Here is a 26,090-nt window from a genome sequence, read left to right as displayed (position 1 = left end):
ACCCTGCCAACATTTTGACTGATCTTGGACTTCTACCTTCCACAACTGTGAGACAATAAATGGCTGATGTTTAAGCTAGCCAGTTTATGGTATTTTATTACAAGGCCCCAGTAAACTAATACAGTATTTGACAACACAAATGTACATAACTTTCTACTCTGAAGATTGATATTCATCATATATAAATAATAGATACAAAACTCCTAGAAAAATATTTTCATGAAATATTATTACTGTCTATAACAGTAACATTTAGACAGTAACTTAAAATATGACAATATTGGAAACAGAGCACTCACATATTTTGAAGTTAAACTTGCAGCACTTATATTAAAGAAGGTTGCATTCGATTCTGCAGCTACTGCTTTAGCCTTTAAAAATCACAAGAGCAAATATGAAATTAGTTCAATATATTACATTTAAAAGATAACCATATTTACTGATTTAAGTACTAGAAAAGATTCTCTAAAACTGTAAGCTATGAGGCCGGGTGTAGTGGCTCATGCCCGTAATCCCAGCACTTTGGGAGGCCGAGGCAGGCGCATCACTTGAGGCCAAGAGTTTGAGACCAGCCTGGCCAACATGGTGAAACCCCATCTCTAATAAAAATACAAATATTAGTCAGGTGTGGTGGCGCACGCCTGTAATCCCAGCTACTCGGGTGGCTGACATAGCAGAATTGCTTGAACCCAGGAGGAAGAGATGGTAGTGAGCCAAGATCACATCACTGCACTCCAGCTTGGGTGATACAGCAAGACTCTTGTCTAAAAAAAAATTAATATAAAATAAAAATAAAACTGTAAGGTATAATACAATCCCCAATACATGGCAATCAATGTGTTCCTTTCTCAGTAATATGGACGGGTTACAGGAAGAGCTGTGCTTCTTTCTATTCTCCTCCTGACAGAGAATGAGTAGAGAGAGATTTTAAAAAAAAAGAGTGTTATTCTCCTCTCTTCTTAGATATACAAAGATAACTGCTTTGAGAAAGACAAACATCTAAGGAAAAGTTACTCTTTCCCTGTTTGTTTTTTCCACCCAGGAGGGCTATGCAGAGGAAAGAGGTATCTAGAGCCTGACAAAAACTTCTGGCAAAAGAATACTTAAAAAAAAAAAAAAAAAGCTATAAAATACTGATTATTTAAATAAAGTTGTTATGATAGTAGAAGCAAGTATCAGGGGTTAGAAAGATACTCAATATAGTAAGGTAAGCTCTTCCAAAGTAAAAATTTTATTTAATTTACAAAAAATGACAATCACACTACTGAAGATAACATACATGGTTCTCCATCTACTTCTACATTGAAAAGTAGCTGAAAAACTTAAATGCGTATCAGCCACAGGCAATGGCTCACCCCTGTAATCCCATCACTTTGGGAGGCCCAGGTGGGAGGACTGCTTGAGGCCAGGAGTTCGAGACCAGCCTGGCCAACATGGCGAAATCCCGTCTCTGCCAAAAATACAAAACTTAGACAGGTGTGGTGGCGTGTGCCTGTAATCCCAGCCACTCGGGAGGCTGAGGCAGGAAAATCACTTGAACCCAGGAGGCAGAGGTTGCAGTGAGCCAAGATCACTCAAAAAAAACAAAACAAACAAACAAAAAAACCCCAAGTGTATAATAGCAAAAAGCAAGTCATAAATAATAGGATCAGGGACAAGATTAAGTTTATTTTTTTCATATTATCCCAAATATCTCAACAGAAAACTCAAATTTGAAGAGAACTCTTACCAGCATTGTCTTCCCATTCCCAGGTGGACCAAAGAGTAACAGTCCTCTGGCAGGAGCTCTAAGACCTGTGAACAACTTAAAAATACATACTTCAGTTTACAACTATGATTCTAGAGACACTTTAAGTACTCTTTGTCATCTAAAAAGCATCCTTTTTTCAGTAGCATCCTCCCAAACAGAGCTGCCACAGCTTTAAAGGAAACACATAATCATAAATTAGTGTAATAATTAAAAACAGCTTGGTGTGGTGGCTCACACCTGTAATCCCAGCACTTTAGGGGGGCAAGATGGGAGGATTACATGAGCCCAAGAGTTCAAGACCAACCTGGGCGACATAGGGAAACTCTGCTTCTACAAAAAAAAAAAAAAAAATTAGCTGGGTGTGCTGGATTGATCGCCTGTCCTCCCAGCTATTCAGGAGACTGAGGTGGGAGGATCACTTGAGCTTGGGAGGCCAAGGGTGCAGTGAGCTTTGATCATGCCACTGTACTCCAGCCTGGCTGACAAAGTGAGACCCTGTCTCAAAAAAAAGTAAAACAAAATGAAATAAAACCAACTCCTCGGTGGTAAAAATGAAAACAGATTGCTTAAACAAGAGAAATTGAACACAGGCATGTTTCTCTACTTAGAAATCCCCCCAAATAATACTAAATGAATAAAAAAGATATGAATCTTCCAAACAAAAACAGAAAAGGAGATTAACACAATGAATTCCCACAAAATGGAGAACTGATAAAGTGTGGTAAACCATTTAGCAGAGCTTAAAACCTATATGCCTACTTGTGAAGGGATACCTAGATACAAGAAGCACGCTGACGTGAACAAAAATCCCGGGAAGGTTCAGGAACTGGATGTATCAGGCACCACAGCAAGCAGTAATAAGGCAGGCAGTCAAAAACAGGAAATGGCTCACGCCTGTAATCCCAGCACTTTGGGAGGCCAAGATGGGTGGATCACGAGGTCAGGAGATCAAGACCATCCTGGCTAACAAGGTGACACCCCGTCTCTACTAAAAATACAAACAAATTAGCTGGGTACGGTGGCAGGCACCTGTGGTTAAAGCTACTCGGGAGGCTGAGGCAGGAGAATGGCGTGAACTCGGGAGGCGGAGCTCGTATTGAGCCAAGATCGCGCCACTGCACTCCAGCCTGGGTGACAGAGCGAGACTGCATCTCAAAAAAAAAAAAAAAAAAAAAAGGAAGAAAACACAAACAGGAACTGACTGAAAGGTGGTATGAAGAACTCCCCGCTAAAGGCAGTCAAGCAGGTACCAACCCCCACCAAAGCAGGAGGCAGGAGTTTCATTCCCTAAAGAAGTAAGTCAGAGTCTCCAGACTCAGGGACACTAGGCATGGCAGGAGTCAAGGGTGGAGCCCCAGACTGAAAACATCTCACCTACACTTACTAATAATAGTGAAGGTATATGTACTTTTAAGTTGAATCATATGAAATGGCTAATATCCAAAAAAAAAAACACTTCTGCTGGGTGCGGTGGCTCACGCCTGTAATCCCAGCACTTTGGGAGGCCGAGGCGGGTGGATCCCCTTAGATCAGGAGTTCAAGACCAGTCTGACCAACATGGAGAAATGCTGTCTCTACTAAAAATGCAAAATTAGCTGGGCGTGGTGGCACAGGCCTGTAATCCCAGCTACTCGAGAGGCTGAGGCTTGAGAATCGCTTGAACCGGTGAGGCAGAGGTTTCAGTGAGCTGAGATCGTGCCATCGCACTCCAGCCTGGGCAACAAGAGTGAAACTCCATCTCAAAAAATTTTAAAAAATAAAATAAAATAAACTTTTTTTTTAGTGATTTTAGGTTTATAGAAAATTGAGCAGAAAGTACGGAGTTCCCATATAACCTCTCATTCCTTTCCAATTTCCCCTACTCTGAATATCTTGTATTAGTGTAGTACATTTGTTAGAACTAATGAAAAAATATTCATGTATTATTATTAAATGAAGTCCACAGTTTACATTAGGGGTCAGTCTTATGTTTTACATTCTGTGGGTTTTGACAAAGGTATAATGACATGTATCCACCATTGGATTATCATAAAGAACAGTTTCACTGCCTTAAAAATCCACTGTGCTCCACCTATTTGTCTCTCCTTGCCTTCCCTGGCAACCAATGATCTACTTATTGTTTCCATAGTTTTTCCTTTTCCAAAACATTATATAGTCAGAATCCTGTAATTTAGCCTCTTCAGATTGGCGTCTTTCATTTAACAATATGCATTTATGGTTCCTCCATATATTTCTGTGGCTTGATATATCATTTCTTTTTATTGCTGAATACTACTCCATTACATGATGTTCCACAGTCTGTTTATCCATTCACCTTCTTATGGATGCCTTGGCTGCTTCCGAGTTTTGGCAACTATGAATAATGCTGCTAGAAATATTCATGTGCAGGTTTTTGATTGGATGTACATTTTAAACTTATACTAAGGTGTAAGACTGCTGAACCATATGGTAAGAGTGTTGTAAGAAACCATCAAACTGTCTTTGGTTTTGTAAAAAACTGTCCAACTATCTTCCAAAATGGTTCTACCATTTTAGATTTCCATCAGCAATGAATTAAAATTTCCGCTGCTCCACATCCCTGCCAGAATTTGGTGTTGTCAGTGTTTTAGATTTTAGCCATTCTAATAGGGGTGGCAGGGTGTCTTGTTGTTTTAATGTGCAATTTCCCTAATGACATGATGTTGAGCAGATATTCATATGCTTGTCGTCATCTATCTTCCTTTGTGGGTGTCTGTTCAGATATTTTGCCCATTTATCAACTGGGCTGTGTATTTTCTTATTGTTGAGTTTTAAAAGTTCTTTGTATATTTTGGATACTGGTCCTTCATCAGGTAATGAATTTTGTAAAGTCTCCCACTCTGCTGTGTGTCTTTTCATTCTCCTAACAGCGTCTTACACAGAGCAGAAGTTTTAAATTTAAACAAAGTTCAACATACTGACTTTTTTTTCAAGGATCACGTTTTGGTATTGTACCTACGAAGTCACTGTCAAACCAAAAAATTTTTCTCATATGTTATCCTAGATTTTTCTCCTATGTTATCCTCTAGAAGTTCAGTTCGCAAGTTACATTTAAGTCTGTGATCCATTTAAGTTTATTTTTGTGAAAGTTGTCAGGTCTGTGTCTAAATCAACTTTTTTGCATGTGGATGTCCAGTTGTCCTATACCATTTGTTGAAAAGGCTATCTTTACTCCACTGAATTGTCTTTGTCCCTTTGCCAAAGATCAGTTGACTTCATCTGTGTGGGTTGATTTCTAGGCTCTCTGTCCAGTTCTACTGATCTATTTGTCTATTCTTTTGCCAATGACATGCTGACTTGATTAATGCAGCTTTACAGTAAGTCTTGAAATTGGGTACTTTCAGTACTCTGACCTTTTTCTTCTTCAATACTGTTGGCTGTTCTAGGTCTTTTGCCTTTTCATATAAACTTTAGTTTGTCAGTATCCACAAAATAACTGGCTGGATTTTTATTGGGACTGCACTGAATCAATATATGTACTTGGGAAGAACTGACATCGCATTTAGTCTCCCTGTCTATTTACATGGAATATCTCTCAATTTACTTAGATCTTTGATTTCTTTTATGAGTGCTATAATTCTTCTCATATAGACCTTCTACAACAAACTTTGTTAGAATTACACGTATTTCATTTTATTAGTGTTAATATGAATGGTATTGTGTTTTAATTTCAAATTCCAGTTGTAGCTGGGTGCGGTGGCTCACGCCTGTAATCTCAGCACTTTGGGAGGCTGAAGTGGGTGGATCACGAGGTCAGGAGATCAAGACTATCCTGGCTAACACGGCGAAACCCCATCTCTATCTACTAAGAAAATACAAAAAATTAGCCGGGCATGGTAGCGGACGCCTGTAGTCCCAGCTGCTCCGGAGGCTGAGGCAGGAGAATGGCGCGAACCCGGGAGGCGGAGCTTGCAGTAAGCTGCTATCACACCACTGCACTCCAGCCTGGGCAACAGAGTGAGACTCCGTCTCAAAAAAAAAAAAAAAAAAAAAAAAAAAAATTCCAGTTGTTCACTGCTTGTATATAAAAAAAGCAACTGACTTTGTATATTAATTTTGTATTCTATACCTTGTCATAATCACTTATTAGTTCTAGGAGCTCTTTTTGTCAGTTCTTTGGGATTTTCTACATATGCAAACACGTTATCTGCAAACAAAGATATTCATCCATTTTAAAAAATATATATATATAGATGGGGTCTCACTACATTGCCCAGGCTGGTCTCGAACTCCTGAGCTCAAGTAATCTTCCTGTCTTGGCCTCTGAAAGTGCTGGGATTATAGGTGTGAGCCACCATGCCTATCCCTTAACTGTTTTTGACCTATAAAAACAGTAATTTCAGGCCGGGTGCGGTGGCTCATACCTGTAATCCCAGCACTTTGGGAGGCCAAGGCAGGTGGATCACCTGAGGTCAGGAGTTCAAGATCAGACTGGTCAACATAGCAAAACCCTGTCTCTACTAAAATTACAAAAATTAGCCAGGGGTGGTGGCGCATGCCTACAATCTCAGCTACTTGGGAGGCTGAGGCATGAGAATTGCTTGAACCTGGGAGGCAGAGGTTGCAGTGAGTCAAGATCATGTCAAGGTACTCCAGCCTGGGCAACAGAGTGGGACTCTATCTCAAAACGAAACAAAAAACAACACAAAACCTAGTAATTTCACATGGCTCAACCTAACAGAAAACAAAGTCCTCTCCTCCCACCCATTTTCTGGGACACCAATAGTCAAGCTTGTATTCTCCAAACAAGAGACCAGAAAATTCTTTTCTAGAGAAGCCAAATAACCCCAGAAAAAAAAGACTGACAGATATAGCCATTTGGAGAAAACTAAATAAACAGCAGGCTTGCTGCTTGATCATCCTGTGATTAATGGGCTCTCACTATCAACAATTTGCTTACAGCACAGAGTCCTAATCAACTTTTTTATTGTTCCACGTAATATAAGTGGACAATCAGAATAACCAGACATTTGAGAGAAGCTTCCAATATGAAAGAGCTTAAGGCAAAAAGAAAAGAGGACGAATCTGGAAGAAACAGATAATAAAGTAAACAAAAGAAAACTTCACAAAAGCTCTCAGAGACAGAAAAGAAGACATCGCATCTATGAAATAAGAATAGGGCTGGGTACGGTGGCTCATGCCTGTAATCTCAGCACTTTGGGAGGCCAAAGTGGGTGGATCACCTGAGGTCAGGAGTTTGAAACCAGCCTGGCCAACATGGTGAAACTCCGTCTCTACTAAAAATACAAAAATTTGGCCGGGCGCGGTGGCTCAAGCCTGTAATCCCAGCACTTTGGGAGGCTGAGACGGGTGGATCACGAGGTCAGGAGATCGAGACCATCCTGGCTAACACGGTGAAACCCCGTCTCTACTAAAAAATACAAAAAACTAGCCGGGCGAGGTGGCGGGCGCCTGTAGTCCCAGCTACTCGGGAGGCTGAGGCAGGAGAATGGCGTGAACCCGGGAGGCGGAGCTGGCAGTGAGCTGAGATCCGGCCACTGCACTCCAGCCTGGGCGACAGAGCAAGACTCCGTCTCAAAAAAAAAAAAAAAAAAAAATACAAAAATTAGGCGGGCATGGTGGTGGTGGGCACCTGTAATCCCAGCTGCTTGGGAGGCTGAGGCAGGAGAATCACTTGAACCCAGGAGGCAAAGGGTGCAGTGAGCGGAGATTGCACCACTGCACTCCAGCCTGGGTGAGAAGAGTGAGACTTCTTCTCCCGTCCCCCATAAAAAAAGAAAGAAATGTACAAGAGGGAAAAAGAAAATACAAAGAAAATGCATCAAGCACATCATTATAAAATGTCAGAAGAGTAGAATAAAGAGAAAATCCAAAAAGCTGTGGGAAATAGAAATAAGAAGTCCAATGCTATCCTGATTACCGATCTTCTGTCTCTAATACAAAGCAACACCGGAAGCTAGAAGACAACAGATAATGCCTTCAAAATACTCAGGGAAAATAGTTTCCAACTTAAATCTTGACATCCAGTCAAATTATTAATAAGAGAAGATAGCAGAACAAAGATATTTTCAAAACTACAGCATCTCAAAAAATTCCCTCACACAAACCTTTTCTCAGTTACTGAAAGATATAGCCATCAAAATGAGAAAATAAATCATGAATGTGGAAAATATGGAATTTAAAAGACAGGAGATACATAAGAAAGAGGAAAAAAGAAAAAGGAAATCATGATGGTAGTGAAGACAGATTAGAGAACAACCACTTTGAAAGAGGCATGGAAAGCATTTGGTCTGGAATGAAAAGAAGGTGGTTCCAGGAAAAAGTATTCCGGGGCAAAAAAAAAAAAAAGACCTGAGTTAACAGGTTTTTAGATTGGTTTGGCCATGTGGAAATTAGACTGAAATGGAAAAGAATTATTATCAATCAATAAGATGAAAATGAAGCAAATGAAAAAATAACACAATTATTTAGGGGGAAAAAAGGCTGTACAAGGAAAAAACAGTACACTACTTGGCTTGGTAATGAATAATATTTAAAAGCACTAAATATTCACTGTATTCCAGCCTGGGAGAGAAAAAGTGGGAGGACAGCAGTAGAAGGTGTGTGGTATGACGGAACTAAGGGTTCATTTACTATGATATACAAGTTAGTAGATTAGAAAAGGAAACAAAAATTAAGAAATGGCTTTTTTTTTTTTTTTTTGAGACGGAGTCTCGCTCTGTCGCCCAGGCTGGAGTGTAGTGGCCAGATCTCGGCTCACTGCAAGCTCCGCCTCCCGGGTTCACGCCATTCTCCTGCCTCAGCCTCCTGAGTAGCTGGGACTACAGGCGCCCGCCACCTCGCCCGGCTAGTTTTTTGTATTTTTTAGTAGAGACGGGGTTTCACCGTATTAGCCAGGATGGTCTTGATCTCCTGACCTTGTGATCCGCCCATCTCGGCCTCCCAAAGTGCTGGGATCACAGGCTTGAGCCACCGCGCCCGGCGCAAGAAATGGCTTTATAAGATTATTTAAAGAGGTAAGTTCTAACATTTTTGAAAGAAGAAAGGCTGATGTTTAAGCTGGTATATGAAAGATAACATCATATTCAGAAATTCATGGAAATTTTTGTAATCTCAGCTACTTAGGAGGCTGAGACAGGAGGATCACCTAAGCCTAGGAGTTTGAGGCCAGCCTGGAGAACACAGTGAGACTCTGTCTCAATTAAAAAAAAAAAGAAAGAAAGAAATTCATGGAAATTTTAGTAGACAGAGGAGAGCTTTTTAAAACTGGAGAACAATCACATTCTTCTATAAATCTCAAAGAATCATATTTAAGCAAGAGAACAAAATAAGAAATATAAAAAGCTCAAAATGAAATATAAAAAATATAAAAAGCTTCATTTTCATCTTATTGATTGATAATAATTCTTTTCCATTTCAGACAAGCTGCACAGGATATGGAAGAGATCTATGAAATAAAGACAGAAGAATATATGCTTTCTTTGTAAAATATTTGAGAAAAGTATTAAGACAGATTACTGTGATATACTTTAAAATGTAGTCTTGCTTTTGGGTGAGAGGGCATGCTCTATTTTCTGCTATACAGTTTGAGTTTTTTTTCAAAGATTAGTATTTGCAACTTTTAAAAATTATGTTTAATGTTAAAATATAATTAAAAACATGGTCCTGTGTGATTGAAGGAAGATGGAGAAGTTTTTCAATATCCCCTCCAGGGCTATGGCTTCATGACTGAGCAAGATTTAAAGCACTTGTTTTAAGTAATTCCGAGAGCAATCTATCTCAAGTGAGTATCTTTAGTATTATCTCCTTAAAACTAGTTTTAGATGACTAATTATGATTCTGTGTTTCTACAATGAAATAAAAATTCCGGTATACTCAAGAATGCCTGCCACTCACCTTCTTGATGTAACCTAACAATGTCTCTATTGTGGTCTATGCAAGCTTCCTACTATGGGGAATTAGGAATAAAGCTGATTTTTTGCACAATGGAGGCGTGTTATGGGATAAGTCTTACCCATTCATAGGCTTAACATGATTCATTTTGTGAGTCTATTGTGAAAAGCTGAGCTAGGACAGTAATATTCCCGTTCTTGGAAATCTGAACTAGAAGGAAAAAAAATTCCATTTGGCAGGTGTGGTGATGTATAGACAAGTTTGTACCAGGATATAAACCTTGATACCTGGCTCTACCACAGATCTTGCTCTTCCTTAGGTCTCAATTTACTAAGTTTACTAAGGTTTCTGCCCCTCCTGAGGTCAGGTTATTCAACTTTATTTGAAATAAACTGCAACTGGCATTTTTATATTATAGCTTCTTAATTGCATATTATGTCACTACCATGAAAATATGCCTAAATTCAAATTCACATGTTACTTACTATTTTAGATATGTTCTCTATAGACCTGGGTAAAGCAAAAGCTGAATGACTTCTTGCATAGCCTAAATATTTCCTTGGTATTACCTTCACAATTTTAGATATATTTTTCTACCCTAAAAAGCATGTCCCTTAATAAATACTAAAACCCCACATGTAAGAATTAGGTAGCAGCTATAGCACTAAAGAGGTAGTTCTAATCTTAGAAATGTATTTCCCACGTCTACCACTTAACTAAAATCTTGAGCAAGTCATTTTAGCTCTTAGGACTAGTTTATTTATCAATGAATGGATCAGAAGACTGCTAAGATCCTTTTCAGGTCTATAATTACGTAAATCCTCTTTGAGCGGGCTTTTTTTTTTTTTTCAATATTTGGTCTACAGCATTTACTAATCTTATATAACTCCAGCAAAATATTAGCTCAATATGTAAGCTATGTTTCCCAAAGTGTGACCTGAGGTGGTACATGATATAAATCCAGTTCACACAATGACAAATGCTTTCTATTTTAATAATTATCTAATTATTTTACTGGGTATTAGCAAAAACCTAACTAGCATATCAAACCACTGATTTTATGTACATAGAATGAGTAATAAGTAAACTAGACTTGAAAAATATTCAGTAAGTTCTAGTACAGTTGGTACTCACTTACAAGTAATAAGCAGCATGAAGGCAGTATGTGAATGACTCAGACTATGGAAAAATTGAGACAGCCATAAAACCTTTGCACATTCATTTAATAATGCACCCAGCACAATGTGCCACACAACTTATTTCCACTAGATGTTATAGATAGGCCCGTAGATTTTAATGTTAATAGTGAAATAACTGTGACCCAGAAGTGAGTCTTCAGATTTATTTTTTTGCAATATTATTGGAACAGCACTAAATATACCATCTGTGAAATGGAAAAATTCAAAACAGTGCTAAGTATGGAAAGCTGCATATTTATCATCAACTGCAAGATTACCTATCTTTCTTAATGAGTCATTAAGTATGGGATGCAAGATTAGGTTCCTACCCATCATTTAATGGCTCTATCTACTTTGATGACTTAATATCCTTAAAAGTAATTCTTTTAAAAATTGTTCTTCAGGCCAGGTGCAGTGGCTCCTGTCTATAATCCCAGCACTTTGGGAGGCCAAGGTGGGCGGATCACCTGAGGCCAGGAGTTTGAGAACAGCCTGGCCAACATGGTAAAACCCTGTCTCTACTAAAAATACAAAAATTAGTCAGGTGCGGTGGTGCACGTCTGTAGTCCCAGCTACTCGGGAGGATGAGGCATGAGAATCACTTGAACCCCAAAGGCAGAGGTTGCAGTGAGCCGAGATTACACCACTGGACTCTAGCCTGGGTAACGAGCAAAACTCCATCTCGAAAAAAAGAGAATTATTCTACCTTAATTCCTCTTTCTCCAGTATCATTTCTCTCTTTCTAAAAATAATTTTTTAAAAGCTTCCCCATAAAGTACTTGTTTATTATCAGTCTCATGCTGGTATTTAGCCTGAGATGGAGTTTACCACACTCTTTGGGCTGCATTCCCAAGCAATCTAATTCTGGGAAAACTCGTTGTGTCAGGGGCCACTACCTGCCTGATTTTCTTTTAATTTTATTTATTTTTATTTATTTATCTTTTAAATTTTTTATTTATTTATTTTTTGAGACAGAGTCTTGCTTTGTCTCCAGGCTGGGGTGCAGTGGCACAATCTCGGCTCACGGCAAGCTCTGCCTCTCAGGTTCGAGTGATTCTCCTGTCTCAGCCTCCCAAGTAGCTGGGGTTACAGGCACTAGCTGGGGTTACAGGCACACGCCACCATGCTCAGCTAATTTTTGTAATTTTAGTAAAGACAGGGTTTCACCATATTGGCCAGGATAGTCTCGATCTCTTGACCTCGTGATCCGCCTGCCTCAGCCTCCCGAAGTGCTGGGATTACAGGCTTGAACCACCATACCCAGCTTATTTTATTTTTGAGACGGCGTCTTGCTCTATCTCCCAGGTTGGAGTGCAGTGGTGCCATCTCGGTTCACTGCAACCTCTGCCTCCTGGTTCAAACAATTCTCCTGCCTCAGCCTCCCCAGTAGTTGGGACTACAAGTGTGTGCCATCACGCTAGGCTGATTTTTGTACCTTCTCTTAATTTTAAATCTCTCTCACCTTGATATCAAAATTTGGCCAGATGTAGTGGCTCACACTTGTGAGGCCGAAGTGGGTGGATAACTTGACGTCAGGTGTGAAAGATCAGCCTGACCAACATAGCAAAACCCCATCTCTATTAAAAATACAAAAATTAGCTGGGCATAGTGGCACATGCCTGTAATCCCAGCTACTTGGGAGGCTGAGGCAGGAGAATCACTTGAATCCCAGGAGGCAGAGGTTGCAGTAAGCCAAGATCATGCCACTGCACTCCAGCCTGGGCAACACAGTGAGTGAGACTCTTGTCTCCAAAACAAAACAAAATTATACCATATTACCCACTTTTCCTAAAAATATAAAAGGATTGGAAATTAGGAACTCATATCCATTTTCCTATTCTATAATAACTTCCCAACATCAATTGTTAATGTTTTGTCTTTTTTAAAACATTAAATCTACTGTTACCCTATATGAATGAATTATTATAGTATAGCTCAAATATTTCTTTACTACTACTACTACTACTGTGGATTTGGTAACAGATGGTATTATAGAAAAATAATAATATAAAGTTCTTACCTCAGGCCTCAGAGAAGGAAGAATAACAATTTCTTGCAATGCTTGTTTTGCCAAGTCTTGACCAGCTATATCATCAAATTTAACAGCTGTTCCACTAAGAAACAAGACCTCAGTTAGTTCTACAATACAAACAGGACCCAGTTATTACAAGATGAAGCCTAAGCCCTATGACATATAGTTATTTTTATGTTAACTGTTAAACTATAGTTAAATCAGTAAAGCATGGTTTCTACATTGATAATTGAAAACTATCATAAAAATTAAGTGTGTAAACCAGACAAGGTATTTATTATCTATTTAACTCCTGACATGTTTTCTAAGTAAAATTAAAACATAAAAACTATAAAACATTTAGATGGCAAAACTTACTTGTCCACAATTTCATTCATTATAAGGTTAGCAAGGTTGCTGTCCACATTCCTAAAATTCTTCAAGTCTTTTTTCTTACGAGCAGCAGTTGTAGGGGTAGAAGGTTTATTTGTCCTATTTGTTTTTGGAGTGCCCTTAAAGGATACATAATTTTAATGTGAAAATACAACGTAACATTTACACTTTTCATAAATAACCTTAAAGTTCACAGAATTCAAGCTTTAAAAATAGGAAAAAGAGTATAAAAATCCAGAAATTGTATATTTACCTGAAGGTAAAACTCTATTCACCAGACAACTATATTTGGCATTAAGTCAGTTATAGAGGATTTTATCCAGAGATTTAGTTTTTACAAAATAAAAACAAATTTTGACCCTTGTTAGAATCATGACAAAACTCTAGGTATGTTACTGCTATAAAACATTTACATAGACTGAAATAATTTTAAAAATAAATTTAAAATGAAATATACAGCATTACATAAAACAGACTGGGTAAGCAAAACTTGGTATTAAATGTCTAATGAGCTCCAAAAAAAGTTTTAGAGCAAGTTGCTCTGTGGATTTTAAAAAATATTAACTTTGACTGGGTGCGGTGGCTCACGCCTGTAATCCCAGCACTTTGGGAGGCTGAGGTGGGTGGATCACCTGAAGTCGGGAGTTCAAGACCAGCCTGACCAACATGGAGAAACCCCGTCTCTACTAAAAATACAAAATTGGCCAGACGTGGTGGCGCACGCCTATAATTCCAGCTACTTGGGAGGCTGAGAATCGCCTGAACCTGGGAGGCAGAGGTTGCAATGAGCCGAGATCGCACCATTGCACTCCAGCCTGGGCAACAAGTCTCAAAAAAAAAAAAAAAAAAAAAAAAATTAACTTTATGGAAGCTTATCCATTCTCTAAAGTATTACAAAGTATTTATAATCAACTTAAGCAAGCATAGTATCTTAAAAATTTTTATATTTGCAAAAACACAGCAATTAAAGTTACTGTCCCAGAATACCTTATGAGTGCTAGGAGCAGGACCAGGTCCCTGTTTCACTCCAGAAACCATGGATAAACCACTGTAACTAGGTGCTCTATGGTGGCCTGAAAGGCCTGCAGATCCAGTTTTCATAATTGTTTTTGAACGAGGCAGTGAATTACTAGTGTGTGTTAAGGGGTCTTTTCTTTTTGGAACAGCTCCACTTTCTGACAAGGAAAAAAGTAAAACCATTGTGATTAGAAAATTGTAGCTGAACATAAAGACAAGCAAACATTTGTAAAACCAAGGTAATATTTTTTAAATTCAAAAATATTTCAAAATAAGATTTCAATGAGAACACGTACCAGGGTCTTCATAGGGGTGGTCACTAGGTAGATAAGAATATGGTTATTTGTTTTTTTTTCTCCCTAACGTATATTCTAATTTTCTCTCTTTTTGAAACCTGTGGCCCAGGCTGGAGTGCAGTGGCATGATCACAGCTCACTGTGGCCTTAATCATCCTGGGCTCAAGAGATCCATCCTCCCACCTCAAACTCCGAAGTACCTGGGACAACAATTGTGCACCACCAGACCGGGCTAATTAAAAAATTTTTTTTGTAGAAACAGGGTCTCACTATGTTGCTTAGGCTGGTCTCGAACTCCTGGGCTCAGGCAATCCTCCCACCTTAGCCTCCCAAAGTGCTGGGATTATAGGAGTGAGCCACTGTGCCTGTCCCTATTCTAGTTTTCTTATTAAAAACAGTATTTGTGCCTGTAATCCCAGCTACTTGGGAGGCTGAGGCAGGAGAATCACTTGAACCAGGGGCCAGAGGCTGCAGTGAGCTGAAATCATGCCACTGCACTCCAGCCTGGCAACAGAGAAAGACTCTGCCTCAAAAAACAAAACAAAACAAAAAAAAACAAAAAAAAAAACAAAAAAAAAACAAAAAAACCACACACACAAAGAAAACAAAAAACAGTATTTGTTTTTTTTGTTTTTTTTGTTTTTGTTGTTGTTGAGACGGAGTCTCGCTCTGTCGCCCAGGCTGGAGTGCAGTGGCCGGATCTCAGCTCACTGCAAGCTCCGCCTCCCGGGTTTACGCCATTCTCCTGCCTCAGCCTCCCAAGTAGCTGGGACTACAGGCGCCCGCCACCTCGCCCGGCTAGTTTTTGTATTTTTAGTAGAGACGGGGTTTCGCCGTGTTAGCCAGGATGGTCTCGATCTCCTGACCTTGCGATCCGCCCGTCTCGGCCTCCCAAAGTGCTGGGATTACAGGCTTGAGCCACCGCGCCCGGCCAAAAAACAGTATTTGTGAGAAGAAGAAACTACTTCAAATTGGGGAACAGGAAGATGATATAAAAAGGTTACGAAGCGCCAGGCGCAGTGGCTCACGCCTGTAATCCCAGCACTTTGGGAGACCGAGGTGGGTGGATCACCTGAGGTCCGTAGTTCAAGACCAGGCTGGCCAACATGGTGAAACCCCGTCTCCTCCAAAAATACAAAAATTTAGCCAGACGTGGTAGCAGATGCCTGTAATCCCAGCTACTCGGGAGGCTGATGCAGGAGAATCGTTTGAACTCGCGAGGCGGAGGTTGTAGTAAGCCAAGATTGCATCACTGCACTCCAGCCTGGGTGACAGAGTGAAACTCCGTGTCAAAAAAAAAAAAGTTATGAAGCAAATAAAGCTCTCAAATAAGAAACAAAATATAATAAAGGCATTAGGGATAGGATATACAGAGGGAAAAAAGTAGCACTCGACTACTTTGATTCCAAACTATTATAACTATAAATACTGTGAAAGTCTGTTCCCACTAAGAGGGTCTTAAAAACTAATTAATTTTAGACCAGGTGCAGTGGCTCACGCCTGTAATTCCAGCATTTTGGGAGGCTGAGGTGGGCAGCTCACCTGAGGTTAGGAGTTTCAAGACCAGCCTGGCCAACATGGTGAAACCCCTCTTCACTAAAAATACAAAAATTAGCTGGGCATGGTGGCACATCCCTGTAGTTCCAGCTACCCAGGAGGCTGAGGCAGAAAAACTGGTTGCAGTGAGCCCTGATCGCACCACTAGCACACCAGCTGGGTGATTGAGAGGGATTCTATCTCAAAAGAAAATAATAATAATAATCAATTTTAATTGAAAGAGCATAAAGATGTGCTTTTACATATGCCAAGTATTATATGTGCTGTAAATATGTAAATGAACATTTATAGAACATCTCCGATTAAGTTGAAAAGGTTATTTGTCCAGTGTTGTTCTACTATATATATTACAGTTTGTAAAAGTTTAAATCTCACCACTCCTAAATAATATTTTTATATACTACATAACAAACATCAGTGTTTACTTACAATGTTTACTGTGAAGACAAATGTTAAGTCAGTCAGCAAATTAGAGTGGCCAAAAAAAAGACAAAAGCCTCAATTTTACTTTTGTAATCAAATCTCTTAATACGGTTTAAGAAAACAAAGACTCTAAACTAGTATAGGAAATCAGCTTATTTATTTAGACAACCAGTTTACTTTTACTGCAAGTTAACTATTATAAAATCAGAAAGCATAAATAAAATTCAAGTTAAAAAAAAAAAAACCCACATTGGGCTGGGCATGGTGGTTCACGCCTATAATCTCAGAACTTTCGGAGGCCAAGGCAGGCGGATCACGAGGTCAGGAGTTTGAGACAAGCCTGACCAACATGGTGAAACCCCGTCTCTACTAAAAATACAAAAATTAGCCGGGTGTGGTAGCATGCACCTGTAATCCCAGCTACTCAGGAGGCTGAGGCAGGAGAATTGCTTAAACCCAGGAGGCAGAGGTTGCAGTGAGCCAAGATCGCATTACTGCACTCCAGCCTGGGCAACAGAGTGAGACTCCGTCTCAGAAAAACAAACAAACAAAAAAAGCCACATTCAGGATACCTTAAAACGAGGTTCTAGAATAAATAAGACCTACTAGTTGATAGTGCAATAGGGTGACAATAGTCAATAATAACAAGGCCAAGAGTGGTGGCTCATGCCTGTAATCCTAGCGCTTTGGGAGGCTGAGGCAGATGGATCACCTGAGGTCAGGAGTTCGAGACCACCCTGGCCAACATAGTGAAACCATGTCTCCACTAAAAATACAAAAATCAGCCAGACATGGTGGTGCATGCCTGTAATCCCAGCTACTCAGGAGGCTGAGGCAAGAGAATCACTTGAACCTGGGAGGTGGAGGCTCTTTCAAAAAAAAAAAAAATACTACTACTACTACTAACTTAATTATACATTTTAAAATACATATAAGTGTATATGTTAAAAATATATAGTTCTGAGATTTTATATATAGACATTTCCACAAGGAACAATTATGAGAACGACAGCAGACTCTAACAGAAGTAACAAATGTCTGTTGGAAATGAGATATGTCCAAAATGTTGAGGGGAGAAAAGTGACCTGTCACATAAAAATGAGGATATTTCAGACACTGGAAAGACTAAGAGTTTAACCACAGATATTCATTAAAAGAACTACTAACGGACATCTTCTAGATAAAAAGAAAATTAAACAGAGAAAGGAGTATATAGCTATAATAGAAAGTTAGAGAACAAAAAAAAGATCAGAAAACCTGTGGGGAAGAAAAACTCAAAAAGGAAAAAATATCATTAATATATAACACTTGGCTTTGGGGTAAACAATATTTTGCTAAATCATAATGTTAGCTATGGTTTTTTGATATTACTAAAAATAACTATATGTACATAGTTATATATACATATTTTGATAAAACTAAAAATAACTATATGTATATATAACTAAATATGTATAGGGGCCAGGTGCAGTGGCTCATGCCTGTAATCCCAGCACTTTGGGAGGCTGAGGCGGGTGGATCACCTGAAGTTAGGAGTTCAACACCAGCCAGGCCAACATGGTGAAACCCCATCTCTACTAAAAATACAAAAACAACCTGATCATGGTAGCACACGCCTGTAATTCCAGCTACTGGGGAGGCTGAGACAGGAAAATCGCTTTAACCCAGGAGGCAGAGGTTGCAGTGAGCCGAAATCGTGCCACTGCACTCCAGCCTGGGCAACAGAGCAACTCAGTCTCAAAAAACTAAATAAAAATTTATTGAGGTATAATCTGCAATTAATTACATCCATTTAAAGTATACCAGCGGCTGGGCATGGTGGCTCAGGCCTATAATGCCAGCACTGTGGGAGGCCAAGGCAGGTGGATCAAGGTCAGGAGATCGAGACAATGTCGGGCCAGCATGGTGAAACTCCATTTCTACTAAGAATACAAAAATTAGCTGGGTATGATGGCGTGCACCTGTAGTCCCAGCTACTCAGGAGGCTGAGGCAGGAGAATGGGTTGAACCCAGGAGACGGAGGTTTCAGTAAGCCAAGATTGCGCCACTGCACTCCACCCTGGGCAATAGAGTGAGACTCCGTCTCAAAAAACAAAACAAAAACAAAAACACAAGCTATACCAGCCAGGCACAGTGGCTCACACCTATAATCCCAGCACTTTGGGAGTCTGAGGTGGGAGAAATGCTTGAGCCCAGGAGTTTGAGACCAGACTGGCCGATATGGTGAAACCCCATCTCTACAAAAAATAAAAAAATTAGCTGGGCACACTCATGCCCACCTGTAGTCCCAGCTAATTTCAGCTGTACTCCAGCCTGGGAGATACAATGAGACACTATCTCAAAAAATAAATATATAAATAAAGTATACAATTGGATGAGTTTGTAAAGATGTATACAACTGTGATATAGCTGTTAAAATCAAAGCCCAAAATGTTTCCATCATAGAAAGTAAGAGAAAAAATGGCAAAAAGAGTTAAAACATTGTATATAAAACCAAATTAGAGGTGAAGGTTGCTACGTGAGAGTCATCAATTTAGTAATTTCTACAGAGCTGGGTTCAAAGTCACTGAATCTTTCTTTTGCTATCTCTAATCTGCTGTTGAGGCTGTCTCTAAATTTTTAGTTTCAGTAACTACAATTTTCAACTTTAGAATTTTTTTTTATATCATCTGCTTAGATTTGCCATTTGATAACTGATGCCATATTTTCTTTCAATTCTTTAAACATATTATAATAGCTGCTGTGAAGTCTTTGTCTGCTAAATCCAACATCTGGGCCCACTCATAGTTTCTACTGACTTTTTCCTTGAGTAAGGGTTATACTTTACTTTTTCTTTGCCTGTCTAGTAATTTTGAGTTGAAAATTGGACAATGTATAATAGATAACACATTGTAGTAATAAGCAGACTTTGGTATGACTATTTCCCAAGAGAGGTAAAAGAACTCATCCAAGTAAAACATCACAGAATGTTCCAGAAGTGAGTGACACTAATAAACCATTAATAGGTCTGAGTGAGATCTACTTGGACTCACTGTGTATTAAACACCAATGCCGCGTAAATTAGCTATAAAGTCAATATGCCCTTCCAACCAGAAAACAGAAATGAACAGATTATGGGTTGAGTATCCCTTATCCGAAATGGTTGAGACCAGAACTGTTTATGGTTTTTAAATTTTTTTGGATTTTGCAATGTTTGCATTTTACCTACTGGTTCAGCATCCTTAACCCAAAAATCCAAAATGCAGAATACTCCAATAAGTATTTCCTTTAAGCATCATGTCAGCACTCAAAAAGTTTTGGATTTTTGGCTAGGCGCAATGGCTCATGATTGTAATCCCAACATTTTGGGAGGCCAAGACGGGTGGATCACTTGAGGTCAGGAGTTTGAGACCAGCCTGACCAACATGGTGAAACCTCATCTCTACTAAAATACAAAAAATGACTTGGGTGTGGTGGCAGGTACCTGGAATCCCAGCTACTCGGGAGGCTGAGGTGGGAGAATCGTTTGAACCCACGGGGACGGGGTTGGGGGAGGGTGCGGAGACTGCTGTGAGCTGAGACTGTGCCACTGCACTCCAGCCTGAGTGACAGACGAAGACTCCGTCTCAAAAAAAAAAAAAAAGTTTCGAATTTTAGAGCATTTCGGATTTCAGGTTTCATATCAGGGATATTCAACTTTGTACTAGGGATACGAAACAAGACAAAGTTCAATTTTTTTCAAGCAGGTCCCAGGAAGAGAACGTTCTTTGGAGGGTGGGGCGGGGCACGCAGTGGGAAAACATGATGGGGTCTAGCATGTGAAATGAAGTAAAAGAATCAAGATAACAAGGAAAGGAAAGACAGACCAACACTTCAGGGCTGGAGAATTTTTGCTATTTATCCTAGTAGAACTATTGGGATTGCAAATACATATTTTAGAAACTTAACTATATATATGTGATGGATTCTTCCATTTCTGTTTTTTTCAGTAAGTGCCTTCTGAAAATGTCAGCCCTTCACAGCCATGCTAAAAGAAACAGGCAAAATACTTATATCGATATTTGAAACGGCATTTTAAATCAGACATAGGAAGGAATGGGAAGAGGAAAACTGCCACTGACTATACTATAAGACCAAACCAACATGAGAAGTCCTTAGGGGAGACGTGAAGCCACAAGGGAAAGAGTTGATGAACAATTGTTTCTTCTGTCCATAGAAATCCTTTTACTCTATCTGTTCTCCATTAAAACCTTAGAAGTTTTGACCGGGTGCAGTGGCTCATGCCTGTAATGCCAGCACTTTGGGAGGCCGAGGCGGGTGGATCACAAGGTCAGGAGATCGAGACCATCCTGGCTAACACGGTGAAACCCCATCTCTACTAAAAATACAAACAAATTAGCCGGGTATGGTGGTGGGCACCTGTAGTCCCAGCTACCTGGGAGGCTGAGGCAGGAGAATGGCATGAACCCGGGAGGTGGAGTTTGCAGTGAGCTGAGATCGCGCCACTGCACTACAGCCTGGGCGAATGAGCAAGACTCTATCTCAAAAACAACAAAACAAAACAAAACAAAACAAAAACACCTTAGAAGTTTTGTATTACATATGAATAAAGAAGGCAGAGTTCCAAGAAGGAAGAATAGGAATGGCTGCAGTCTACAGCTCCCAGCGTGAGCAACGCACAAGACAGGTGATTTCTGCATTTCCAACTGATGTACTACTGGGTTCACCTCACTGGGGCTTGTTGGACAGTGTGTACAGCCCACAGACCGTGAGCCGAAGCAAGGCAAGGCATCGCCTCACCCAGGAGGCACAAGGGGTTGGGGAATTCCCTCTCCTAGCCAAGGGAAGCCATGACAGATGGTATCTGAAAAATCAGGACACTCCCACCCTAATACTATGCTTTTCCAGTGGTCTTAGCAAACGGCACATGAGGATATTATATCCTGCGACTGGCTCGGAGGGTACCACACCCACAGAGCCTCGCTCACTGCTAGCACAGCAGTCTGAGATCGAACTGCAAGGCGGCAGCGAGGCTGGCGGAGGGGCATCCGCCATTGCTGAGGCTTGAGTGGGTAAACAAAGCAGCCAGGAAGCTCAAACTGAGTGGAGTCCACCGCAGCTCAAGGAGGCCTGCCTGCCTCTGTAGACTCCACCTCTGGGGGCAGGGCATAGCTGAACAAAAGGCAGCAGAAACTTCTGCAGATTTAAAGGTCACTGTCTGACAGCTCTGAAGAGAGTAGTGAGTTCTCCCAGCACAGAGTCTGAGATCTGAGAATGGACAGACTGCCTCCTCAAGTGGGTCCCTAACCCCGAGTAGCCTAACTGGGAGACACCTCCCCATAGGCGCTGACTGACACTTCATACAGCTGGGTGCCCCTCTGAAACGAAGCTTCCAGTGGAAGGATCAGGCAGCAACATTTGCCGTTCTGCAATATTTGCTGTTCTGCAGCCTCTGTTGGTGATACCCAGGCAAACAGGGTCTGGAGTGGACCTCCAGCAAACTCCAACAGATCTGCAGCTGAGGGTCCTGACTATTAGGACATCCACACCAAAATCCCATCTGTAAGTCACCATCATCAAACACCAAAGGTAAATAAAACAACAAAGATGGGGAGAAATCAGAGCAGAAAAGCTGAAAATTCTAAAAATCAGAGCACCTCTTCTCCTCCAAAGGAATGCAGCTCCTTACCAGCAACGGAACAAAGCTGGACAGAGAATGACTCTGATGAGTTGAGAAGCCTTCAGACGACTGGTAATAACAAACTTCTCCGAGCTAAAGGAGGATGTTTGAACCCATTGCAAAGAAGCTAAAATCCTTGAGAAAAGGTTAGATGAATGGCTAACTAGAATAAACAGTGTAGAAAAGTCCTTAAATGGCCTGATGGAGCTGAAAACCATGACATGAGAATTACATGATGCATGCACAAGCTTCAGTAGTTGATTTGATCAAGTGGAAGAAAGGGTATCAGTGATTGAAGATCAAATGAATGAAATGAAGCAAGAAGAGAAGTTTAGAGAAAAAAGAATAAAAAGAAATGAACAAAGCCTCCAAGAAATATGGGACTATGTGAAAAGACCAAATCTACGTCTTATTGGTGTACCTGAAAGTGACGAGGAGAATGGAACCAAGTTGGAAAACACTCTTCAGGATATTATCCAAAAGAACTTCCCTAACCTAGCACAGCAGGCCAACATTCAAATTCAGGAACTACAGAGAACGCCACAAAGATACTCCTTGAGAAGAGCAACTCCAAGACACATAATTGTAAGATTCACCAAAGCTGAAATGAAGGAAACAATGTTAAGGGCAGCCAGAGAGAAAGGTCAGGTTACCCGCAAAGGGAAGCCCATCAGACTAACAACGGATCTCAGCAGAAACTCTACAAGCCAGAAGAGCGTGGGGGCCAATATTCAACATTCTTAAAGAAAAGAATTTTCAACCCAGAATTTCATATCCAGCCAAACTAAGCTTCGAAAGTGAAGGAGAAATAAAATCCTTTACAGACAAGCAAGTGCTGAGAGATTCTGTCACCACCAGGCCTGCCTTACAAGAGCTCCTGAAGGAAGCACTAAACATGGAAAGGAAAAACCAGTACCAGTCACCGCAAAAACATGCCAAATTGTAAAGACCATTGATGCTAGGAAAAAACTGCATCAACTAATGAACAAAATAACCAGCTAACATCAAAATGACAGGATCAAATTCACACATAACAATATTAACCTTAAATATAAATGGGCTAAATGCCGCAATTAACAGACACAGACTGGCAAATTGGATAAAGAGTCAAGACCCATCAACGTGCTGTATTCAGGAGACCCATCTCATGTGCAGAGACACACATACGCTCAAAATAAAGGTATAGAGGAAGATCTACCAAGCAAATGGAAAACAAAATAAAGCAAGGGTTGCAATCCCAGTCTCTGATAAAACAGACTTTAAACCAACAAAGATCAAAAGAAACAAAGAAGGCCATTACATAATGGTAACGGGATCAATTCAACAAGAAGAGCTAACTACCCTAAATATATATGCACCCAATACAAGAGCACCCAGATTCATAAAGCAAGTCCTTAGAGACCTACAAAGAGACTCAGACTCCCACACAATAATACTGGGAGACTTCAACACCCCACTGTCAACATTAGACAGATCAATGAGACAGAAAGTTAACAAGGATATCCAGGAATTGAACTCAGCTCTGCACCAAGCGGATCTAATAGACATCTACAGAACTACATGATTAAAAATATAACCTAAGACAAAAATTTATACAAGACACTGAAAGAAACATTTTCTTTCTTTTTTTTTTTGTTTTTGAGACGGAGTCTCGCTCTGTCGCCCAGGCTGGAGTGCAGTGGCGTGATCTCGGCTCACTGCAAGTTCCGTCTCCTGGGTTCACGCTGTTCTCCTGCCTCAGCCTCCCGAGCAGCTGAGACTACAGGTGCCCACCACCACACCCAGCTAGTTTTTATATTTTTAATAGAGACAGGGTTTCATCATGTTGGCCAGGATAGTCTTGATCTCTTGACCTCATGATCCGCCCACCTTGGCCTCCCAAAGTGCTGGGATTATAGGTGTGAGCCACTGCACCCAGCCAGAAGGCAGTTGTTTCATAGCCTAACCTAAGGCTGTTCTGCTATAATCTGAACAAAGTAATATTTAATATAAATTAAGCCCTGCACATGAAACTACTGCTAAAAAAAAAAAAGTCACCAATAAAACTGTCAAAAACAAATATATGAAAAAATGCTCAACACCATTAATTATGAGGGAAATGTAAATCAAAACCACAACAACGTATCTTACCCCAGTTAGGATGGCTATTATCAAAAAGACAAAAAGAGTGCCAAATGTTGGTAAGGATGTGGAGAAAGTGAACTCTTAGACGCTAAACCAGTACAGCTACTATGGAGAAGAGTATGGCGGTTCCTCAAAAAACTTCAAATAGAACTACCATATGACCCAGCAATCCTACTATTGGGAATTTATCCAAAGGAAAGAAAATCATTATAACGAACAGACATCTACACCCCATGTTTACTGTAGCACTATTCACAACAGCCAAGATACAGAATCAACCTAGGTGTCCAAGAACAGATGAATGAATAAAGAAAATGTGGTATATATACACACAGAATATTATTTTTAAAAAGTTAATCTCATAGAAATAAAAAGCAGAACAGAGGATACTACAGGCTGAGAAGGGTAGGGAAAGGATGCAAAATTATAGCTAGATAGAAAGAGTAAGTTCCAGTGTTCTACACCACTGCAGGATGACCATAGGTAACAATATATCATTTAAAATAGAAGGAAGATACTGAATGTTTCCAACACAAAGAATGATAAATGGGATGATAGAAATGATAATTACCTTGATCTAATCACTATATATTATATGTATCAAAATATCACTGTGTACCCCATGAACATGTACATTATCTGTCAACTAAAAAAAACTTTTTAACTAAATAAAAAACTAGCTCAGATGTCAGAGAACCTAAGAAATGGAGAGTCCCAAAGAAAACAAAATAGAAAGACATTTCATCTTCTGTAAAAGTTGATATCCAAAAGTTTATCAAGGACAGAGTTAATCCATAGTAAATAAGACTGTAATGCTTCTCCTATGTGAAGCTTCAAATTTCTTCTATCAAGTACTATAAAACATTCACATATAGTATACATGAAAATTGATATGCAATAAAAATGATACATAAAAAATTAAAATGTCTCTTACAAAACACTATTTCATGAAAGAAAAGCAGTATAGCTATCATTACAAAAACACAAAAGCCATGACAGAAAAAAAGATTATTTTAATCACTTCCGGGAATGCACACCTTCTTATTTTATAATCTGAAAAACCAGAGGTTGCAAAATATGCAAATGAAGCATGTTTAGAATGACTATACCTTATTTGTTGCATGTTCATATACTATGAATGATGGAAGTACTATATTTTCAACATAGCCCTGTGAAAACATGAACAATTAAACCTACCATTATAAAATAAAATCAACATTATCAGGTTAAGTGAGACCCTTACTTTGCATTCAAGCTTTATTATTTTATGTTAGTTAACCTTAACCCACCTGACTGGAGATGTCCATTGCGGCATGCCACGTTAGTACTGTCATTATAGATGTCCGTTTGCGACTTGGAAAATGGCAAAACTGGTTGCATCTTCTCTATGCAACAGAGAAGGTAAAAAAAACAAAGAAAAAATAAACAAAAAGAAAAAAGATAATGAACAAATAAAATGTGCATGTGAAATGAAAAATTACTCAAGTTGTTACCAGATTGTTACATGATAAAAAGTTTTTGCATTTATATAAAATTATCTTTTAAAATATAATTAGTAAAAACTAAGTCACGAAAATAACAGAAATTAACAAGTGAATGGCTATGTTCAAAATATGCCTTATTCAGGTCAGGTAACCCGAGGTAGTTAGATATCACTATCATCACCAGAAAATATTTACTGAATATCTAATATGTCCAAAACAAATACCATGGAGATTATTATTGGTCGTGGTCTTGCTCTGTCACCCAGGCTGGAGTACAGTGGCACCATCATGGCTCACTGTGGCCTCAACTTGCTGGGCTCAAGTTA

General features: G+C 39.7%; 1 protein-coding gene across 4 annotated transcripts in view; it reads right to left on the bottom strand.

Annotated features, from left to right (window-relative positions):
• Positions 1 to 26,090, bottom strand: part of SPAST (spastin) — an 85,107-nt gene that overhangs the window by 25,540 nt on the left and 33,477 nt on the right. For all 4 annotated transcript variants that reach the window (XM_030920812.1, XM_030920813.1, XM_030920814.1 and 1 more), the window contains exons 4-9: positions 25,570 to 25,665; positions 14,192 to 14,379; positions 13,190 to 13,323; positions 12,821 to 12,914; positions 1,730 to 1,804; positions 300 to 371 (exon numbers count right to left, since the gene is read on the bottom strand). In XM_030920812.1, coding sequence (XP_030776672.1) covers positions 300 to 371; positions 1,730 to 1,804; positions 12,821 to 12,914; positions 13,190 to 13,323; positions 14,192 to 14,379; positions 25,570 to 25,665 — 659 coding nt within the window. The remainder of the gene's footprint in view (positions 1 to 299; positions 372 to 1,729; positions 1,805 to 12,820; positions 12,915 to 13,189; positions 13,324 to 14,191; positions 14,380 to 25,569; positions 25,666 to 26,090) is intronic.

This window comes from Rhinopithecus roxellana, chromosome 17 (assembly GCF_007565055.1).
Source record: "Rhinopithecus roxellana isolate Shanxi Qingling chromosome 17, ASM756505v1, whole genome shotgun sequence".
NCBI classification, from domain to species: domain Eukaryota; kingdom Metazoa; phylum Chordata; class Mammalia; order Primates; family Cercopithecidae; genus Rhinopithecus; species Rhinopithecus roxellana.
This window is presented reverse-complemented; position numbering and strand designations above follow the sequence as displayed.